At 43.8% G+C, this 18,896-nt stretch overlaps 1 protein-coding gene across 1 annotated transcript; it reads left to right on the forward strand.

Moving 5' to 3' along the window:
* Nucleotides 1–5,080: 5,080 nt before the first annotated feature.
* wnt3a (wingless-type MMTV integration site family, member 3A) lies at nt 5,081–15,671 on the forward strand. The gene is made up of 4 exons (XM_088396343.1): nt 5,081–5,264; nt 9,741–9,982; nt 13,634–13,899; nt 13,981–15,671. Exons 1-4 carry the CDS (start codon nt 5,158–5,160, stop codon nt 14,458–14,460), a joined length of 1,095 nt encoding a protein of 364 aa, XP_088252469.1. The 5' UTR covers nt 5,081–5,157; the 3' UTR covers nt 14,461–15,671.
* Nucleotides 15,672–18,896: the final 3,225 nt, after the last annotated feature.

An 18,896-nucleotide genomic window follows, 5' to 3' on the forward strand; every position in this document is an offset into this window, starting at 1 on the left:
CAAGCACTAGTCCTCGAGGCCGCGTTCCAACATGTTTTCCAAGTGACCCTCGTTAAGTGCAGGTGCGTGAAAAGTTTTAGCCACTTTCACGTTCAAAAGGAGCTAAAACTTTTCACGCACCTGCACTTAACGAGGGAATGACACGGACACTCCATTAGGTACACCGCCATTTTCAAGTGTACTTAATAACAGGCCACTTTATTAGGGAAATATCATGGTCAAAGGTCAGGCGTTAAGCTCTAGACCTCGGGGCCGCATTCCAACATGTTTTCCAACATGCCCTCGTTAAGCGCACCTGCGTGAAAAGTTTTAGCCACTTTCACGTTCAAAAGGAGCTAAAACTTTTCACGCACCTGCACTTAACGAGGGCATCACACGGACACTCCATTAGGTACACCACCATTTTCAAGTGTACTTAATAACAGGCCACTTTATTAGGGAAATATCATGGTCAAAGGTCAGGCATCAAGCTCTAGACCTCGGGGCCGCATTCCAACATGTTTTCCAACATACCCTCGTTAAGCGCACCTGCGTGAAAAGTTTTAGCCACTTTCACGTTCAAAAGGAGCTAAAACTTTTCACGCACCTGCACTTAACGAGGGAATCACACGGACACTCCATTAGGTACACCGCCATTTTCAAGTGTACCTAATAACAGGCCACTTTATTAGGGAAATAGCATGGTCAAAGGTCACAGGTGTCAAGCTCTAGTCCTCGGGGCCGCGTTCCAACATGTTTTCCAAGTGACCCTCGTTAAGCGCACCTGCGTGAAAAGTTTTAGCCACTTTCACGTTCAAAAGGAGCTAAAACATTTCACGCACCTGCACTTAACGAGGGAATCACACGGACACTCCATTAGGTACACCGCCATTTTCAAGTGTACCTCAAAACAGGCCATTTTATTTATAGATTGGCTGGTTGATTTGTGACGTCACACAGACACTCCATTAGGTACACCACCGTTTTCAGGTGTACCTAGTAACTTTATGCATTTTTTGTACGTCAAGAATGTGGATTTGACTACTTGCTCTTTATTTTGGGGGACGCCAACACATATTACACAACGTAAAACACATTTATTGTCACATAAAGCAGTTAACCAAATGTCAGATTTTTCTTTTAATGCCCAAAAAATAAAAACAAGGAATAAAACACCAGACAAGTTTGAACAGGTTTTAATGTTTAATAAAATAATAATAATAATAATAATAAAAGTAAATTTCAAACCAGCAATTTAATGTGAAATTGCAGTAGATATACTGGATAACAATATTTAGGCGTATATATGCATATACGTCATTTTAAGAGTTATAAAATAAAGATTATCCAAAGAGAAGCATAATCTCCCCGTTGTTGCATAACGGCGCATCCCTTCATGCAATAAAGTTAGCCGTTAGCTTGGAGAAAACGTGCCTAAAACAAGTGGGGTTTCAGTTTTCTTTCCTTGGGAATTCGTAAATCACTCACTCACTCACTCACTCACTCACTCACTCACTCACTCACTCACTCACTCACTCACTCACTCACTCACTCACTCACTCACTCACTCACTGTTTTACAGCGAGGTGGCACCATCTTCCATGCACATTACCAACACCTACGGTTGAAGTCATATGAAATGAAAAAAGAATGCATCACTTTCGGAAGTTATTCGTTCACTCTCGTTCACTGAAGAGATTCGTTCTTTTGAACACTTCTCACGTGTTGTTATTCCATTCAGGATGGATGATCATTTTCTCCACCCAAATGGACTGCTCAGGTCCCTCGTCCGAGCCCAGATCGTGCTCAGCCAGAACCACCCTGTATGTGTGGAACCTAAAGCGGCCAAAGACGCACTCGTGCGTTACGTGACATGCAGTGGATGGACAAATTCCAGACACCCTGAAATGCCAGGTTACTTCACATTTGATTTTAAATCACACTAATGTTGGGGGAAAACTTTAATCCATCTTGGTCTCATTTTCTTGACATTAAAACCTGTCATTTGAAGAGGGGTGTGTGGACTTTTTCTATCCACCGTACTGTCCAAACAGGCAGCTCACGTGATGCAGTGTGCAGCGGTCAAATCCCAATTTCCTCCACATGTCGGGTAGAAGGACTCCAGGGAAAACTGCCACGGCCAGCTGTATGGCCAAGCTTCGACGCCGTTCACCACCCGCTGGGCGATTTCGGGCGGGTATCTTATAAAACTCAACATCTGTCACAAACAGAAGAACAAGTGCAAGTTCCATGTCTTTATTGATTCAACTAAAAATAAACCTTATCAAGCAGTGCTATTTATAGCGTGGACGTCAGTGACGTGCGGTGAGGTTCATGACTGGGGAGACACTGACGTCACCCCCACCCCCCGCTCTCCCGGTCAAATTTGTCCGGTGTTACATGTCAAGTTGCTCCCATGTTATCTTGCTCCCCATCTCGAGTTACGACTGTTGTAAGGCGAGTTGCGCAGTTTTGTGTTTCGCGACTGCAGGTTCGTCACAGCGACTTGGAACTTCCTTGATTCCAAAACTGTTCAAATTCTCAATTAAAAACGCTGAACGTAACGTCTCGTTTACATTTCCGACTGGCTGCTAAAAAATAGCGAACACTAAAAAAAAAAAAAAAAAAAATGAAAAAACAGAAAAGTCCTCGAGATTTGAACTCGTGACGCAAAGAAACAAGTTTACTTGGCAGAGCCTTAACCGCTGTGCTATTGTGACACAAGGTAATTGCACAGTTAATGTTAAATATAGCCAACGACACTAAATTACCCCGCATGTTATCTTCGAGGGGATGATGTTAGCATTGCCTGATGGGACCTCAGCATCAGCTATCATGCGATGTTTAGATGCTTTAAGGTAAGCAAGTTCTAACAGAGAAGAGTGGAGTTTTGTTTTGTTTTTGTTTTTATTTGTTTTTTAGTGTTTGCTATATTTAGCAGCCAGTCGGAAATGCAAACGAGACGTTACGTTCAGCGTTTTTAATTGAGAATTTGAACAGTTTTGGAATCAGGGAAGTTCCTAGCCGCTGTGACGAACCTGCAGTCGCAAAACACAAAACTGCGCAACTCGCCTTACAATAACAGTCGTAACTCGAGACGGGGAGCAAGATAACATGGGCGCAACTTGACATGTAACCGCGTCGCAAAAAAGGTTGGGGAACGTTGCTCTAGTGTGGCTTATTCCTTATTTAGTTTGACCTATTTTAATTAAAATCTCATATCAGCAGTCTTCACACATAAAAACACTCAATAAAGCACATGGAATCAAAAACGTGTTTTCTATCGTGCTTACCACTCCGTTTGAAAAGACATGCTCCGAAGTCCCGTTGTCCGAATCAAACCTTTTAACTCCGGAGTTGCTCTTCCTTTACTGATGACCTCCTGCTTCGACCGAAAATTCATAGTTGAGAATCGTTTGGATATGTAATCCTCCATTGTAAAAGGAAATGTAAAAACGGAAAAAAGAAAGAAAAACGAATGTAAAACGAGATAAATGGACGACCAGCCCCTCAGGTGCTCACTGTAAATTTGAATTGGAGATCTCTTATTCTACAGGTAGGCGTATGAAGCATCCCGGATCACTAGCACCCCCTGCTGGAGAACCTTTTTACTGTAGCCTCCGTAAGGTCTTTTTTCAAAGCCGTTTTGTATTTTGTATTACAGTGGTGTACATTAAATTAGAATATCATCAAAAACTTGTAATTCCATTCAAAAAGTGAAACTTGTACATTTTATTCATACATTCTACCCAGACTGATGTATTTCAAATGTTCATTTATTTACAATTTTTTTTTATTATTAATTCTAGACCAACTACGTACTGTATTTTATTGTCATGATTGTGATGGTTCGGGAGCCAAGTCCTGAATTGAATCCAGAAACGCGCATCAGTCAGGCAGACGCGCATTAAACACTTAACTGTTATATACTAATGTCCACTAGGTGACGTTGATACCTTTTTGAAGATGCCTTCAAGGGCTGCTGAGCGCCTCACGACTGAAGCAATAGAGCGGGGCGGGGGGATCACTCAAACTGATCAATATCAATAAAAATAAAGTAGTACTACTTTGAGAAGTGCGTACACGAATGGAATACAGTTAAGTTAAATACAATATCCCAGAAGAGTCATTGTGATTTTTGTATCTATTCTAGTTTACTCTATACACAAATGATTGCTACAAGACACGTGACCTGACAGCTAATTATAAGATTAATTAAACAGAACGTGTCCCATATTTATGTCTGTCTTACTTTGATTTGGTGACCCCTGCTGGCCTAATTCTGCAAAGGTTACTCCTCAAAAATCATTTTTCTGTTGTATTTAGGAACATGCTGTGACGCGCTCTGTGTTTTGATAGTTGATTTTTAGATTTGAAAATAAACATCGCGTTAAAATAACAGGGACCATTTCAAGGGAATGCATTTGAAATGTTTTGGAAACAAAAAGCACATTTATGATTTAAAACCTGATGCAAACTGTCATTGCGTTTTGACTGAAGCATTTTTACTAATTAAAAAAACACGACTCCTTGTTTAATCTATTATGATTTTTAAAATCCATTACACCCAAAGAGGGAAAGGGAGGGGGTCTCATTAGCGTTTAAAGCTACTGCCCCCACCCTCAAAAAAAAAAAAAAAAGCCCTTGGAGAAGTCAATAATGGTCCGAGCAATTCACACATATTTATTTCTGCATTTTAGAAGCTTCAAGCCAGGGAGTGAAATCCGGACAGGTTGTTATAGCTACGCAATCCGCGGGGGTTCCGATGTCTATTTAAAAGCCCCTCGGACCCTCCCCTCGCTCCCTCCTTTAAACTACATTATATATCACACGCACTGCAATTCTCAATGAGCTCCGAAAAAAAAGCTAGACGTCTTCAAATTGGCTCCTTGAGCGAGTGAGGGAACGCATCATCACAGATCACCCTTTGGCAATTTTCTCGTTTGGGTCCTTAGAAAAAAGTTGCCTACTTTTTTTTTTTTTTTTTTTTTAACATATGACTATAAGCTTCTGCAACGGGGCGATCGCCACACGCGAGTTGATTGGCGCAAAGCGATAAAGATCCCATCATCGCCACTGTTTGTTTGTTTTGGGGTTTTCTTTTAGGGAGGGGGGGGGGGTGTCTCTCCTCGGTTCCGATCCTTGTGTGCGTCAAGTGGGCGCGCAACATCAGGCTTCATGCTGGAGAGGTTTGGACGAACTTTTTTAAGGATGATATGCGTTGGATGTTTCCTCCTGCTGCTCTGCGGGCTGACGCGTGTCATGGCAAGTTATCCCATCTGGTGGTAAGTCATTTCGGATGCAAAAGGCAGCTGAAGAAATATGCGTGGACGCTTTAAAGTGGTTAATTTGTGTATTTGAAGATGAGCCACAGTCTATTATTTTTTTTAATATATGTTATTTTCTTTATGTAATTATTTTTTGTGCGGAAGGCTCTTATTCCTTTTTTCATATGTTGCAAAATAGTAATATAATAATATAATAAATATTTTTTTTAATATTGTAGTAACAAAAAAAGCTTGTTTTATTTATACAAGCGTCACGGTGGTTTCATTTTTGCATCATGGTCACATGGTATGCAGTTTAGTCAATTTATTAATTATTAAGAAACGCATACATTTGTTATAAAACTAAGATATGGCAGGCAGGTTTTAGTTCTGTTAGCTTTTTTGGGTGTCTCCAGAAAGTTCTTTCTGAGAGCAGCAGGTGCAGAAGTTTAGCGTGCGTGCACGCGTGGGGGAATCGTCATCCACATTTTGGATGCTTGTTGCCGCCATTTTTATTTGAAACGACTTAATTATTTCTATTTAGCAGAACTCTGAGCATACACCTGCAAAATAAGTGTCTCGATGATGATGTTTTGAATTCTATTATAGTTTGTTTTGCTGTCAACGGCATTGCATTATACTCAGAGGTGTGTCCAATATTATGTCCTCTACCGCAAATAGGGAAGTTGTGGTTTCCTAGCAGTTTGTTAGAAAACACACTGCAATCTCGACCAACACTGTGGATAGGGAAGAAATGAGCTTTGTTTTATTGAACTTTTTTTTAACTAGAATCTTTGAAAGCGGGAGCTATTTTTGCTTTGACACTAAATGTGTAGAAAACAATCTGAGAAATTATTGATATTAGATTTTTTTTCTATTTTTTAGGTTTTTTCCGAATATCACAATCTCCATAACATTGTAAAAATTTACCAGAATAATGAAACCCTGAGGTTTTGCTACAAGAGGCTAATGCTAATTTTGATTTGATTTTGTCCTTGGATATTGTCAATTGTCAAGATGTCCTCTCTATCGTAGTGAAATATCAATTGGCATGACAATCTTTTAGGAATTAGAATGATTTTTTTTTCAACATTATACTCTTTTTACTAAGGGAAGGTTCTGCAATGTGCTCATTAAATGCTAATATTAGCCAAAAATGTCCACCCTGTCATTGTCCACCCTGTCAGCAAGCTCCTATATCGAGAGAGAATATAGCCACAGGTTAGCCCCTCCCTCTTTTGAAAAACCGTGTCAAGTAAAATCATAATTTTCCACTGAATAGTTTTATAGCAATATACATTATAGTTTAAAATGGGTTTTATGACTTCCAATGAAGTGCAGCTCTTGATGTTTTGTAATCATGTCTGTGCGTCATCCTCAGCAAGCACAGACCTTCCGGAACATTGCAAATTAAACATAATTTATTTTTTTTATGATTCAATATTTGCACATGGTTGGATATTGGGTGTATCTTCCTGTAACAGGTCCCCTGCTGTTTAGTGATGAGAAACTCATGCTTTTGCTCAGCTGGGAGGAAATCCTGATATAATATTTGGGCCTTAGATGGGGAAAAAAAAAAAAAAAAAAAATGGGGACTCACATCAGGACCGTTGCCTTCCGCTTCTACAAAACTGCCATACTATTTCATCCGTCAGTGTATGGGCAATGTTTTTGAAAATGTCAGTGTGTGAGACTATTTGCGGCCAACTAAGCACACAACGGAATGAAGGCATGCTTTCCATTGTGTCATCAGAACAGAAATTCCAAAGTAGTTGATGTTTTGATTTGCGAGGTCGGATCAAGTTTGACGCAAAGACAAGACAGCGAGCAAACAGTTTGCTACATGACTGCTAGCAAACAATCACTCAATGACGTAACGCTTTTAGTTTTGCAGACGGACTTATTTGTTTGTTTCGTGGCAACCGATCCCAAAGAACGTTCGGTTGGCGTTTAGCCGAGCGAGGCCGCTACGCCACTCTCCGGCCTCGGTGGCCCTAAGACGCCCTAAGTCTCTTCTCAACCTGCCATGACATAGCCTGGCTGCACCCGCCAAAAATAAAGTCACCCAGCAACCCCTTCCCCCTCGAGTCCACCCCACCTTTAGAAGATAAATACCTGGAGGTGAAAGCTCGCCGCACATTCCTTTTCCCAAACATATTCTCTTGATGTCAAAGTCGGCTCCAAGGCCCCAGGGCCCATGAGTAAAGTGGTAATTCTGAGGCGCCCTGCTTGGGCTTGCTGAAATATGCATTAAACCTGCGCTGCATGTGCATGGGGGGGGCAGTGTGCACCCAGACAAATAATTGCATGTGTTTATGTGTTTTGCTTAAGCATTTTTTGCAACTAGTCTATCCTATGCTGATCAATGATTTCCTCAGTGCTTGGAAATCTGGATCAATGAAAGCCTTTGGTCTCTTTCGCTCGAGATATAGAATGCATTGATGTCAAGTTTGTTACAACAAGTTCGCTTCAAGAATGTTTGAAGTCAAAATAATTATTCAGGCAATTAATCATTTTGGTTGGACTGGATTTGCAATCTTGTCATTTATAACAAACTACATTCAAGTTTTTCTTTTGCGACTGTTGGTGCTATGGAGGCCGAAGGCTGGTTGCCGTAGCGACCGTTCTTCAAAATTTGCAAATGAAGAACTCCCAGGAGAAGTATGGAAGTAAAAGAACGGTGGTTGATCAAAGTTTAAATTTAAAAAGTATAACAAGTGTTGATAAGCGTGGGATACTTTTGTCGCGGATGTCCTACGTTTCAATCAAATTCTTAATTTATAAATTTAGTTCGATGAGATTTGCACAATGAGTGCTTTAAGATTTATTGATGCGTCAGACACGCCACCGCTTTTTTTTTTTCACTGTGAGGCAACAGAGGTAGAGGAGGTTCAGGATGTGACTGACAAGGAGCTCTTTAAAAATGCGAGCCTGCGGCGCTTGTTTTCACCTCCTCTGCAGTATCACCATGATGAGCCTGTGATGAATTGGTCAACACGGGCTTCCTTTGCATTTGCACTCTTTTGTTGTGCGTGAGAGAGGCAGCAAAGCAAAAGTCTCCTCTGCTCCGGGATGTGGACTGAGAGTTGTGGAGAGGGGTGGGGGGCAGATGGAGTGACAAGGGCCAAAGGGAGGTCAATTTGTGATAGCCACGCTCCCGTTTACTGGCGGATGCTGCCGACTTCCTCCGAGGGGCTATTTTCAACGTGCTCATCTTTTCTGTGATTTACTCTGGCGGTAGAAATGAACCAATGTGACAAATAGCTCTGACATCTGCTTGAGGGCACGTAAAAACCGTAATTCACTCACTGACACGCCGTGTGACGCCCGACAACATTGAAATGTAATCTCGAAATTCCAATTGCAACAAGTAATTTATATGTCATTCCGATCGTCTGAAGGCATCGCGAAGGTATTCAAGGTCAGCTTTTTTTTTGGGGGGGGGTCTCATTTGGCTTTCCACTGGGAGGTTTCCACAAGAAACAGCCTCAAGCCAGTGTCAGGACTTTTGCTAATCTTGTTGTGATTAGTCTCTGGACGAAAGGGTCAACAGATAGCGAGCTAGCCAAGCGCTACACACCTGCTCGGGTTCTACCTTTGCATGGATGCTACAGTAGCTGCTATCATTTGGGTGGATCGTACTTTAATAGTCCGTTGACGTGGCGTGCGAACTTGCGCCAAAAAGTCACTTTGCGGCTAACCCGCAGGGCATTTGACAAAGATAATAGCGGGGCTGTTCTTTAAACAATTTATCTCTGTTGTGACTTGCGTCAAGCACTCTGAATATTGATTTTAGTGTGTTGAATAAGCAGGTCAACAGTTCAAGTATTTATAGAAAATGGTAATCCACATAAACAAGAGACCACTGCACAGTTTTAAGCACTGGATTTCTTAGATTACTGCTAACTGAGAATATACAGTACAAGGTAGTTGAAAACTTCATTTTCACATTAATGCCTTTGCCACAGACCGGGTTGAGTTATGCTAGTAGCAAACAAATGCAGACAACAACAAAAAACATCCTCCTGCTTCACGCTTTGCTCTCGGCAGAAGCTAGCAAGACAGAGAGAAACTGAATAAACGCAAGGAAGTCATGATTGAACCAAGTTTGCACTTGTTTCATCCTCAAAGGATATCGTGTGGATATTAGCCTTGATACGCTCTCTGAAGTTTCAACGTCACGTTTGCACTCTCATTAGCCTAAGCTGGAGGCTTGTTAAGTGTGCGGACAACTAATAACAAGGTGTAGCTCTCCTGGTTGTCAGCTTAAGGTCGATGAAGACCTCGAGATGCATTGTGGGCTTTCATCTCAGACACAAGCGTTGCGGTGGCAAGCCTGCAATTTCCTTGCTCACACACAGGCCAGGCCAGGTGTCTGCAAAGGTGGGGAGGAGGTTGACGGACACCTAGCATGCTAGCACCTGATCACGCTAGATGACATTTCTCCTCTGTTCTGAAAACCCCAGACTAATGAATGACCTTCTGTGCGTCTAGGTCCCTCGCGGTGGGCCACCAGTACTCGTCATTGGGCACGCAGCCCATCCTGTGCAGCAGCATTCCAGGGCTGGTGCCCAAGCAGTTGCGCTTCTGCCGCAACTACTTGGAAATCATGCCCAGCGTGGCAGAAGGGGTGAAGATTGGCATCCAGGAGTGTCAACACCAATTTAGAGGCCGGCGCTGGAACTGCACCACCGTCAATGATAATCTGGCCATTTTTGGGCCCGTTTTGGATAAAGGTAAGTCTGATTTTATTTGTTCAATTGAGTGATGGCCCTAATGCTGCGAAAATGATTTTCCCCGACGCTTTGTGACCTTCCAACAGACCATTTGACAAGTGATTTTCATGACACATTCTCAAACCACCCCGAGGAGAAAAACGGAAAAACCTGCTGGTCTCGCATGCATCGCATTCATTCAAATCCTTCTTTAAATAGAACCGAGGCAACACTACGCCTGAAATCATGCATACAATCAAACTACGTTTGGTCTTGTTGGAGTTTTCTTTACGAGGGAATCCCCAGCTATTGTTCCGCTGTTGATCCTCTGAAGCTCCTTATACAACACCTCAGACTGAACGGTGTTTTCTCATATTATGACTTGCGGTGATGATGAATTGCAACTTCCAGACAAATGTCAAGTCATCAAAAAACCGCTCAAAACAAGACAAATCCAGGCAGCATGGTGTTTACAAAGGTCTTCTCGACATGCTTCTAAAGCTATACAACGATAGCACGGTTCTGAACTTATCACCCGGCTACCGGAGGTTTAACTTAAACATGTGGAGGTGAGTCAGAGCTTTAATCTCTCAACCCTTAAGACTTAATAATGAACGCTTGAGCCAGTAATAAGGAGGCCGAAGGATGAGTAGGAGGCGAGAGGGATTCTCCATCCCAGCTCCTTTTGTGGAGCAAAATGCCACCGCGTATTGCCCAAATTGCCGGGGCGCAGAGTGTTAAAGGGGAGGCGGGAACTGGGCTTCACTAGATCATTTTGATTGGATTAAGGTCAGTGAAGCCCTTAATAATGTGAGAGGTCAAAGTGGCTGGATTAAGTGCCTTTGTCAGAGGCCAACCGGAGTGAGTCGGGAGCTCCCGGGCCTTTGATAGGGCTTAGTAGGCGAGGGCTTCCATTTCATTGGCTTTGATTGATGCCGCTGTTCGTCTGTGCTACGGGGCCATTGTCCTCACTGGTGTCTGTTTGTCTGCAATTCAGACTGCAGTGTGTCCATTTCCTCCCGCTTCTTTTGGGCCAAAGGGGAGCAGGCGTCTTTATAGGTCTCACTCGCTAGCCCGTAATTGCCCTCGTAATCCTCACCTTCACTATACGGAGGACAATTTAAGGTTGCAACATTTCAGCCGAGTGACCTCCTTTCACCATCAAATGCGACGGCGCGGTCAAACGGTTGCCGTGCCGTCTTGCCCCGTTTTTTTTTTGCGCAAGCTCCACGCCCCGAATCGCCAACCCTGCCTGCGGGCTATGTCTGCGTCAGCGCTCATTAATTTGCATTAAGTAAAGTGTCAAAACATGCACTGCAGGAATCTGCTCGTGATGAAAGGTAAGAGATAGCCATGCAGGTGTTCTCAGAGCGGCGAGCCGATCCCGGAGCTGTTTTCGGCATTCCTGGTATTCACGTAGCGCCTCCCTGCCGTCAACCTACGCTTTGTGACTCAGTTGACAGCATTACAGAGGCGTCTTCAAAACAAAATGAGGCAATCGTGGTCATTTTTTCAAGTATTACCTGTATGGGTGTACACCATCACACCTACTTCAAACCATAACAAGTTTGATCGGAAACCCGATTGACGTAACTTGGGCGTGATGTGGATGAAAAGTTTCCACCTTCCTCTCGCGTTCTACTCTTAACCAAACGGGGATAAGGTTGCGGGATGCGAGTGACGACCTACGACCTGAAGATGGCAAAGTAGAAGTATTGGGGATGAGCTAAGAGGTCTCTGCTTTTGCCGAAACGTATGTCTGTCTCAGCATGCTGGGGGAGGGAAGCTAGCACGCCGGTATATCATTAACTCTGTGCAAGAAAGAAAGAAGGGGTGTGGCAAATGGAGTTGATGGGGGGACCTTAGCCCCACTCCCTGCTGGGCTCAGCTCGGAGCACAATATCTTTGCAACCATGAGATTAAGCAGAAGAAAAAGTGCTTTTCCCCATTCACACGCCCTTTAGATTGTTTTATTAAACCATTTGAATAGGGATTTCCCCGTCTGCCGACAAGCAGGGTCCGGCCAATGCATAGTTCTCTGTTGCTATGACTTAACTTGGTCCCCACTAATCACTGGCCTGGGCAAATTTCATATAAAATATCTGGAGTCATTGTGGGACTAACGCAGCGTGACAGTGGAGGCACAATAGGGGATTCAGCCCCCCAGCAGGTTGTAGGGACCACTTGGCCTGCCGGCCGGCCGGCGTTTGGCAACGTTTGGTAGGCGAAATGCTGTCAGGGGATGCAAAGTGTCATGAAACGCCATCAATTGCTCCTAAAACCAAGAAGTGGAACTAACGCGAGAGCAGGTGAAATAAATGTTATGGTCTCTGTAATTGGCCCCAAAGGTCAACCCCATGTTGATCGCCCAAATATCTTTAGAAGGCCACCTCATAAGGTTTTTTTTTGTGTAAACTAAACTGAAAGAAATGTTGTAAGGCACGGAAACTTCATTACCCGTAACTTTTGTAAAGTTTTCGAAAAAGTCCACCACAGATCCATTTCATCCTTTTTCCCAGGTTAGCATCTCCATGTTCACATTGAGAGGCCAGGGCCTCTTTAATTGCTTCCTGGGTCTGCTCCTTTGCTCATTTTGTCCCAAGATAATCCTCTTTTCCTCACCCCGTTCATTCCTAAACTCACTTATCCTATGCAGCATCAATGTGAAGCTGCCAAAGGAGTTCATCAGGGCTCCATGTTAGAGCCACACTTGTTATGTTAAGTTAGTAACCCTTTAGATGCGGACTGGATGCAAGCAGTATTTGCAGTTTTCAGGCAACACTCGCATTTTTTTTTTTTTTTTTTTTTTTTTTACCATCCTAACAGTTTGATCAACACCGACGCCTTCTGCTCGTCAGCCTGTACTTTTTGACGGTTAGGTTTCTGTTACGTTTATGGCACCCAGTGAGCTTACATACAGTAACTGTGTGGAATGGCTGGTGGAGGATGACAGTGGGCCTTTTCTTTTGCGTCATTGTTGTCTAATGCCCTTTAGTCCTTAAACTGGTTAGAACCTGCTGGAAGGGAGGAGCTCCTTCTGCTTTTAGCTTTGTACTTGTCCTTTTCTTTCTTCTTCTGCTTCTCTCTTGATCTTCCACAGAAACATGCATAAATGAGTCTTCCGAGATGCGATTCCACTTATACGATAATCGCATTTACTTTGATAGCTGGACACCCATTGCTGCCGTCTGCGAGGCCATTTCCTAACCTTTCAAAAGCTTAATTGAGTCTCTTAATGATAGGCCTGTCAGGCTTGCGTCTTCCTCTCATGATGCTTGATGAGTCATCAGTTTACTATGTCAGCCCAGAGACAAAGGGTCTGATTCGCAGACATGACGATTGATGTCTGGGATGAATGAAGCCCCACACTGGCACCTTTTGTGGATGCTACCCAAACACATGTGGTCGACACCAATAAATGACTTCTGCGACAGTGGTCTTGTTAGCTTGGCTTGAAAGACCTTTAGGGTTACGTAAAACAGGATTAGCAGGTTGTGACCTACTTTCTCTGTCACTAAACTCATACAGTATAGTAAGATCCGAAAAGAGAGGGGAGGAAGGAGACATGGAAAACGGGCAGAACCAGAGCTGGACATGCCTGCCGGAAACCCTAAACCTTCCGTTACCACTACTGTCATCGGAATATTTCAGAGCAAGTGTGTTTGCTTCCAGCCACTCGAGAATCAGCATTCGTCCACGCCATCGCCTCGGCCGGGGTGGCCTTCGCCGTCACCCGGGCTTGCGCCGACGGCTCCGCCACTATCTGCAGCTGCGACAGGCGTCACAAGGGTCCCCCCGGCGAGGGCTGGAAGTGGGGCGGTTGCAGCGAAGATGTGGATTTTGGCGGCATGGTGTCCAGAGAGTTTGCAGATGCCAGGGAGAACCGCCCCGACGCCCGCTCGGCCATGAATCGGCATAACAATGAAGCCGGACGGACGGTGAGCTGACGTGCATTCTCGGTAGGAGAATTTAGGTTGTAAATGCCAACAGTGATGAATTGCATCCTATGTTCTCCCCAGTCTCTCTATGACAAAATTTTCCTGAAGTGTAAGTGCCACGGGCTGTCGGGCAGTTGCGAGGTGAAGACGTGCTGGTGGTCTCAGCCGGACTTCCGGGTCATCGGCGACTACATAAAGGAAAAGTACGACAGCGCCTCGGAGATGGTGGTGGAGAAACACAAGGAGTCGCGAGGCTGGGTGGAGACCCTGAGACCCAAGTACAACTACTTCAAGCCGCCCACCGAGCGCGACCTGGTCTACTACGAGGGTTCGCCCAACTTCTGCGACCCCAACGCCGAAACGGGCTCGTTCGGCACCCGCGACCGGGTCTGCAACCTGACGTCGCACGGCATCGACGGCTGCGACCTGCTCTGCTGCGGCCGCGGCCACAACACGCGGACGGAGAGGCGCAAAGAGAAGTGCCACTGCATTTTCCACTGGTGCTGTTACGTCAGCTGCCAGGAGTGCGTCAAGGTCTATGATGTCCACACCTGCAAATAACACACGCTTCTCCATCTTGTAGCTTCAGACTTTGGACCGGACTTGACCGTCCATTGAGTCCGGCGGACGGGACTTTGCTTTCCGTTCATGGAGGACATTATGAGGCGAAGCAGCCACGACTCAGAGAGGACTGTCAAACACCATATTGGTGTTTTTATTTTGTTTTTTTTCCTCAAAATGTTATCTTTGGCTTCCGCGTAGTTTAGCCTGGTGGTCCTGGAAGGGGGATCCTCCCTTCTGCCGTTCCTTCTCAAGGTTTCGACCCAGATGGGGTTTGGAGTTTCTCCTTGCCCTCTTGGGGGGTTCAGATCAGGGGGGTGTCATTAATATTTGTCAACTGTGGGCATGTTTGAGACGTTTCTGTGATTAAGGGCAATATAAATAAATTGGATTTGACTTGAATTCTGGACTGTTCAATTCAATTTATTTGTACGGAACCTTATCATAGAAAATTAAACTCAAAGTGCTTTAAAAAATAAAAAATGAATAAAAGCGGACTGCAAACCTTAACCCAAATATTCCTGTCGTCTAATGCTGCTAAGTCTACTTTTTATTGCTGTTGTTAATGTCTGTTTTGTGGTTCTTACATTCAATATGTCTTTGTAGAAATGTTTTGTTTTGGATTCTTTCTGTGAAAGAAATGTGTTTTAGTTTGGAAAACGTGAAGTTTGGACTCATTTCTGCATAGAGTAATTGGCATTTTAAGCAAAAATAGATTTGTTTTAGTTGTTTCGTAGGCTGTTTGGAGCAAACATGATTGGGCTTGTTGCTCCACTTTTAATTTAAGATGACTCACAGTTGCTCTTCATTTTTTTTTTAAAAAGTAAAAACTACAGAAAGTTGAATTGAGTGGTCATATTGCCATTTATTAGGTACACCTGGATAGTTGAATGAAGCCTTTCTAATATTTTGACCTCTGATTAAAAAGATAATAGATTTTTGGAATAATTAAATAATTGAAAAAAAATTAAATACATGTTAAAAATTCAGAAAAAAATCATACAATTTGCAAACATCTTTCAATTGTCTGAGTGTACCCAATAAAGGTGTAGCGTAGCATAGAAGGTGTTTTCAGACAAATTTTTAGATTCAGTACAGCTAATTTCCTCTCGCTATTAATGTCATCTGATGTGTTTCTGAAAAGTTTAATATTTGCGCTCTAATTTCCTTTTTAAAGCCCAAAGTTTTGTACATACTAGTGTGAATGTTTTTTTTTTTTACAATTATTTATTTTCTGCTATGTATATGTTAGTAAGTAAAACCATATTCACATAAAAAACCTTTTTGTCGACTGATTTGAACATTTTACAGTAAAAAGAGATGAACTAATTCTTTAAGTCCTTTGAGACTCAATAGAATGCATCTTTTTTTTAGATGCCATACAAAGAAAAAAAAAAAGAGAGTTGAAAAAGATTAGAGGTCCTAAGTACTGAATGGAGCCCACAAGTGGTCCAGCTCAGCCTGCAGACCCCATATAGCGGTTTTAGAGTCCTGTGACAATGTCACCACCAGAGGCCTCATCGCATTCCTACTGAACCACATTAGCGCACACACTCCATTCAAAAAGTCATATTGTGCATTTCATTCATGCCCAGCTAGCGCACAAACAACCTACTTTTAACCAAGCAGGTGAATGAGCGAGGAGAAGACAACAAAACAAAAATAGTTTTTCTGGTTAACTCAGGTTACAAACATGCAATTTTTTTTTTTTGCATTGAGCAACCTTGAAGTAGGTGACAGCTGATTGACAGAGTTGACGCCAAGTGAATGGGACCACAAACAAGTCCAAAAGGAAAAACATGAAACGGCAGTCAAGATGGACAGAAAGCTGGGCGGGCGGGCGGCCAGCATGCTGGCGGCCAATGCAGAACCTCCAGAGGCCTTTGTCACCCACGTGAGACGGACATTGTTAGCAGATAGTTGCCAGAGGACGAATCATGTCCTCCCGACTGTGAGAACTTTGACACGGCCAAACTGAGAGCGGGAGCAGCCAATAACCATATAAAAGCAACACAAAGGACTTAATTGCAATCACTGAGCCCTTTACTTTTTATTTTATGGGGGGAACGCGGGGGAGTTTCACTCGAACATTCATCACTGACAACCGCAAACGTTTCAAGGTGAGGACAACCCATGTCACGTAGATGTCGAAACAATGGAATAAAGAAGAGGAAAATGTCAGACAAAATGGAAACTATATACACAGAGATCTACGGATAACTTGTCTTTGGAATGTGGGAGGAAAGCGGAGAAAACCGACCAAGGCATGGGGAGAACATGCAAACTCTGCACAGGAAGAAATCATTTCTGAACTACAATTGAATAGTATTTGATAAAGAAGAAATTGGACTGACCTCTCACGCTGAGGTCATCCACACATAGCATGGCGCCACCAAGGATGAACAAACTGTTAGCATTATGTCAACTGCCAGCTAAATCAAAACTATGTTTAAGCTTAGAGAGAAACTATTAAAGAAGCAATTTTTATTTTGTGGCCTCGCCAGTCAAAAGGTGGCGTGGTCACGGAGGCCTATTTAAGCTAGCTTTGAGGTGCGAAGCGCGCCGCCTGCCTTCAACGCCATCTGAATGAAACGTGGGGAGAGGTGACACCTGTAAAGCCGCCTTTTGAAGTGCCTGTTTGTATTGTTGCAGCCAACAAAGAACTCTCGGCACCTTTGCCAGATAACGAGGGGCCGCTGGGGGTTGCCGCATGGGAGTCGTTTTCATGCACTTCAGCTTGTGTGCGTGTGTGTGCGTCTCTACGTTACCGTATGATGTGGTGGTCCGGACCAGACGCCGAATTAGTGGGGCTGCCTGCAGGGTATGACAAAGGGTCATCAGCAGATCAGAGGTGCAATGGGGAGGAGGCAGACATGATCACTCATTAGTCACCTTTTCACCCCTGCGTGTGCACGTGTATGTGTGTGTGCCTGTTTGTGTGTGTGTGCGCAGTTGGACAGGTAAGATGAACTCACCTGCATCGCCAGCAGCAGTTTCACTCAACTCTTGTCTCATTTAGGTAGTTGCCACTCACTTTTGGGGCAAAGGCAGGAAGTGCCCCATCCTGACATCTGTAAGTTGTTTGTAATACAAAATGGGTGTTAATGCGACTTTTTTATACACATTTTAATACACACATGCGTGGTCAGGTGTGTCAATGAAGAATAAACATTTTGGAGTTGTCGGCTAAATTCTTAAAACTTTTCGCAAGTCAGTAGCAACAAATCTTAAGAATTTGCCCTTAAAATTTCGACTTTTCAGCTTTGATAAAAAATAATAATAATAATAATAATAACAGTACGGTATTTTTCGCACCAAAAGGCACACTGGATTATATGGCGCACCCTCATTGAAGTTTTTATTTTAGAAATTATTTCGAGCCGTAAATTTACTCGAAACTATAACGGAGCAGCCTATTTTGAAATGAAATAGCCTCACGGGTACAACAGCTATTCAGTGACGCCCCCTGACCACGGTTGCCGTAATGCTGGGAAGCGATGCGACCTTGTAATCTACTAGTACTTTTACTTGAGTAATTATTCAGGGGATTACTTTTACTCACACTATATTTCCCAAAGCAACTCACGAGTCCATCTTTTGGTTACACCTGCGGGATGGCGGCCATGACCGAGTGTGCGAGATGAGCCCTATCAACGACAAGGTGATGAGCGGGATGAGGGGGGGGGGGGGGGGGGGGGGGGTTATGCAGCGTCAGGGGTGTGTTATCATTAGCCGGTCCTGGCGCTGGCCTCTGCTAGTTCCAGTAATTAGCTGACAAAGGGCGGCGCTTGCCTTCCCACTGATTTTCCCACACTACACTGCGGGCTCAGAATTCCAATCGGCCCCAGACCTGCAATCTCCTCGCTTTTTAGACGGCAAATTACTGACAAGTCCCATTCTTCACAGCACTGTAATTGCTTTTTAGTGTTGTTTTTATTGAAGCCCCCCCTTCGGTCCCTCTCGCCGCCACCCCAATAAAGTCAAGCCATGGAGGCTGCCGAGGGGGGGGCGAAGGGTTAATATAGATAACATTAGCCCCTAATTGGAAGGTCTTGGTCAGCGGGGGAGCTCGGCTTTTTTAAGGCTGATTTTTATGTTCTCGTACCGTGAGTTTAAAAATGATCTCCAAAAGACATGATTTTGTCTTTGCCCGCCCGGCACATCAAGTTCATTGTGTCACTCACTCACATTGATTGTTTGCGGGACCTGGCCGGTGTCACAATACAAGCAGGGAAAACGTCTCATTATGGCACTTTGAAAGAGACACCCAACATTCTTGGCTCGCGTCAAGCCGTTTTCTTCCGGATGACACTCCATGTTCTCTTCGCTGGCCAGGACTCACGTTCCAAACTCTTGCCATTTGTAGAGGCCACACTCGCATTAAAGGATAAGAAAAAAAGGAGTTGATGATATATTCCAGGATATATCTGTGGAGG

Source organism: Syngnathus floridae, chromosome 14 (genome assembly GCF_059516105.1).
Source record: "Syngnathus floridae isolate MCC-2025c chromosome 14, RoL_Sflo_1.0, whole genome shotgun sequence".
In the NCBI taxonomy this organism is placed as follows: Eukaryota; Metazoa; Chordata; class Actinopteri; order Syngnathiformes; family Syngnathidae; genus Syngnathus; species Syngnathus floridae.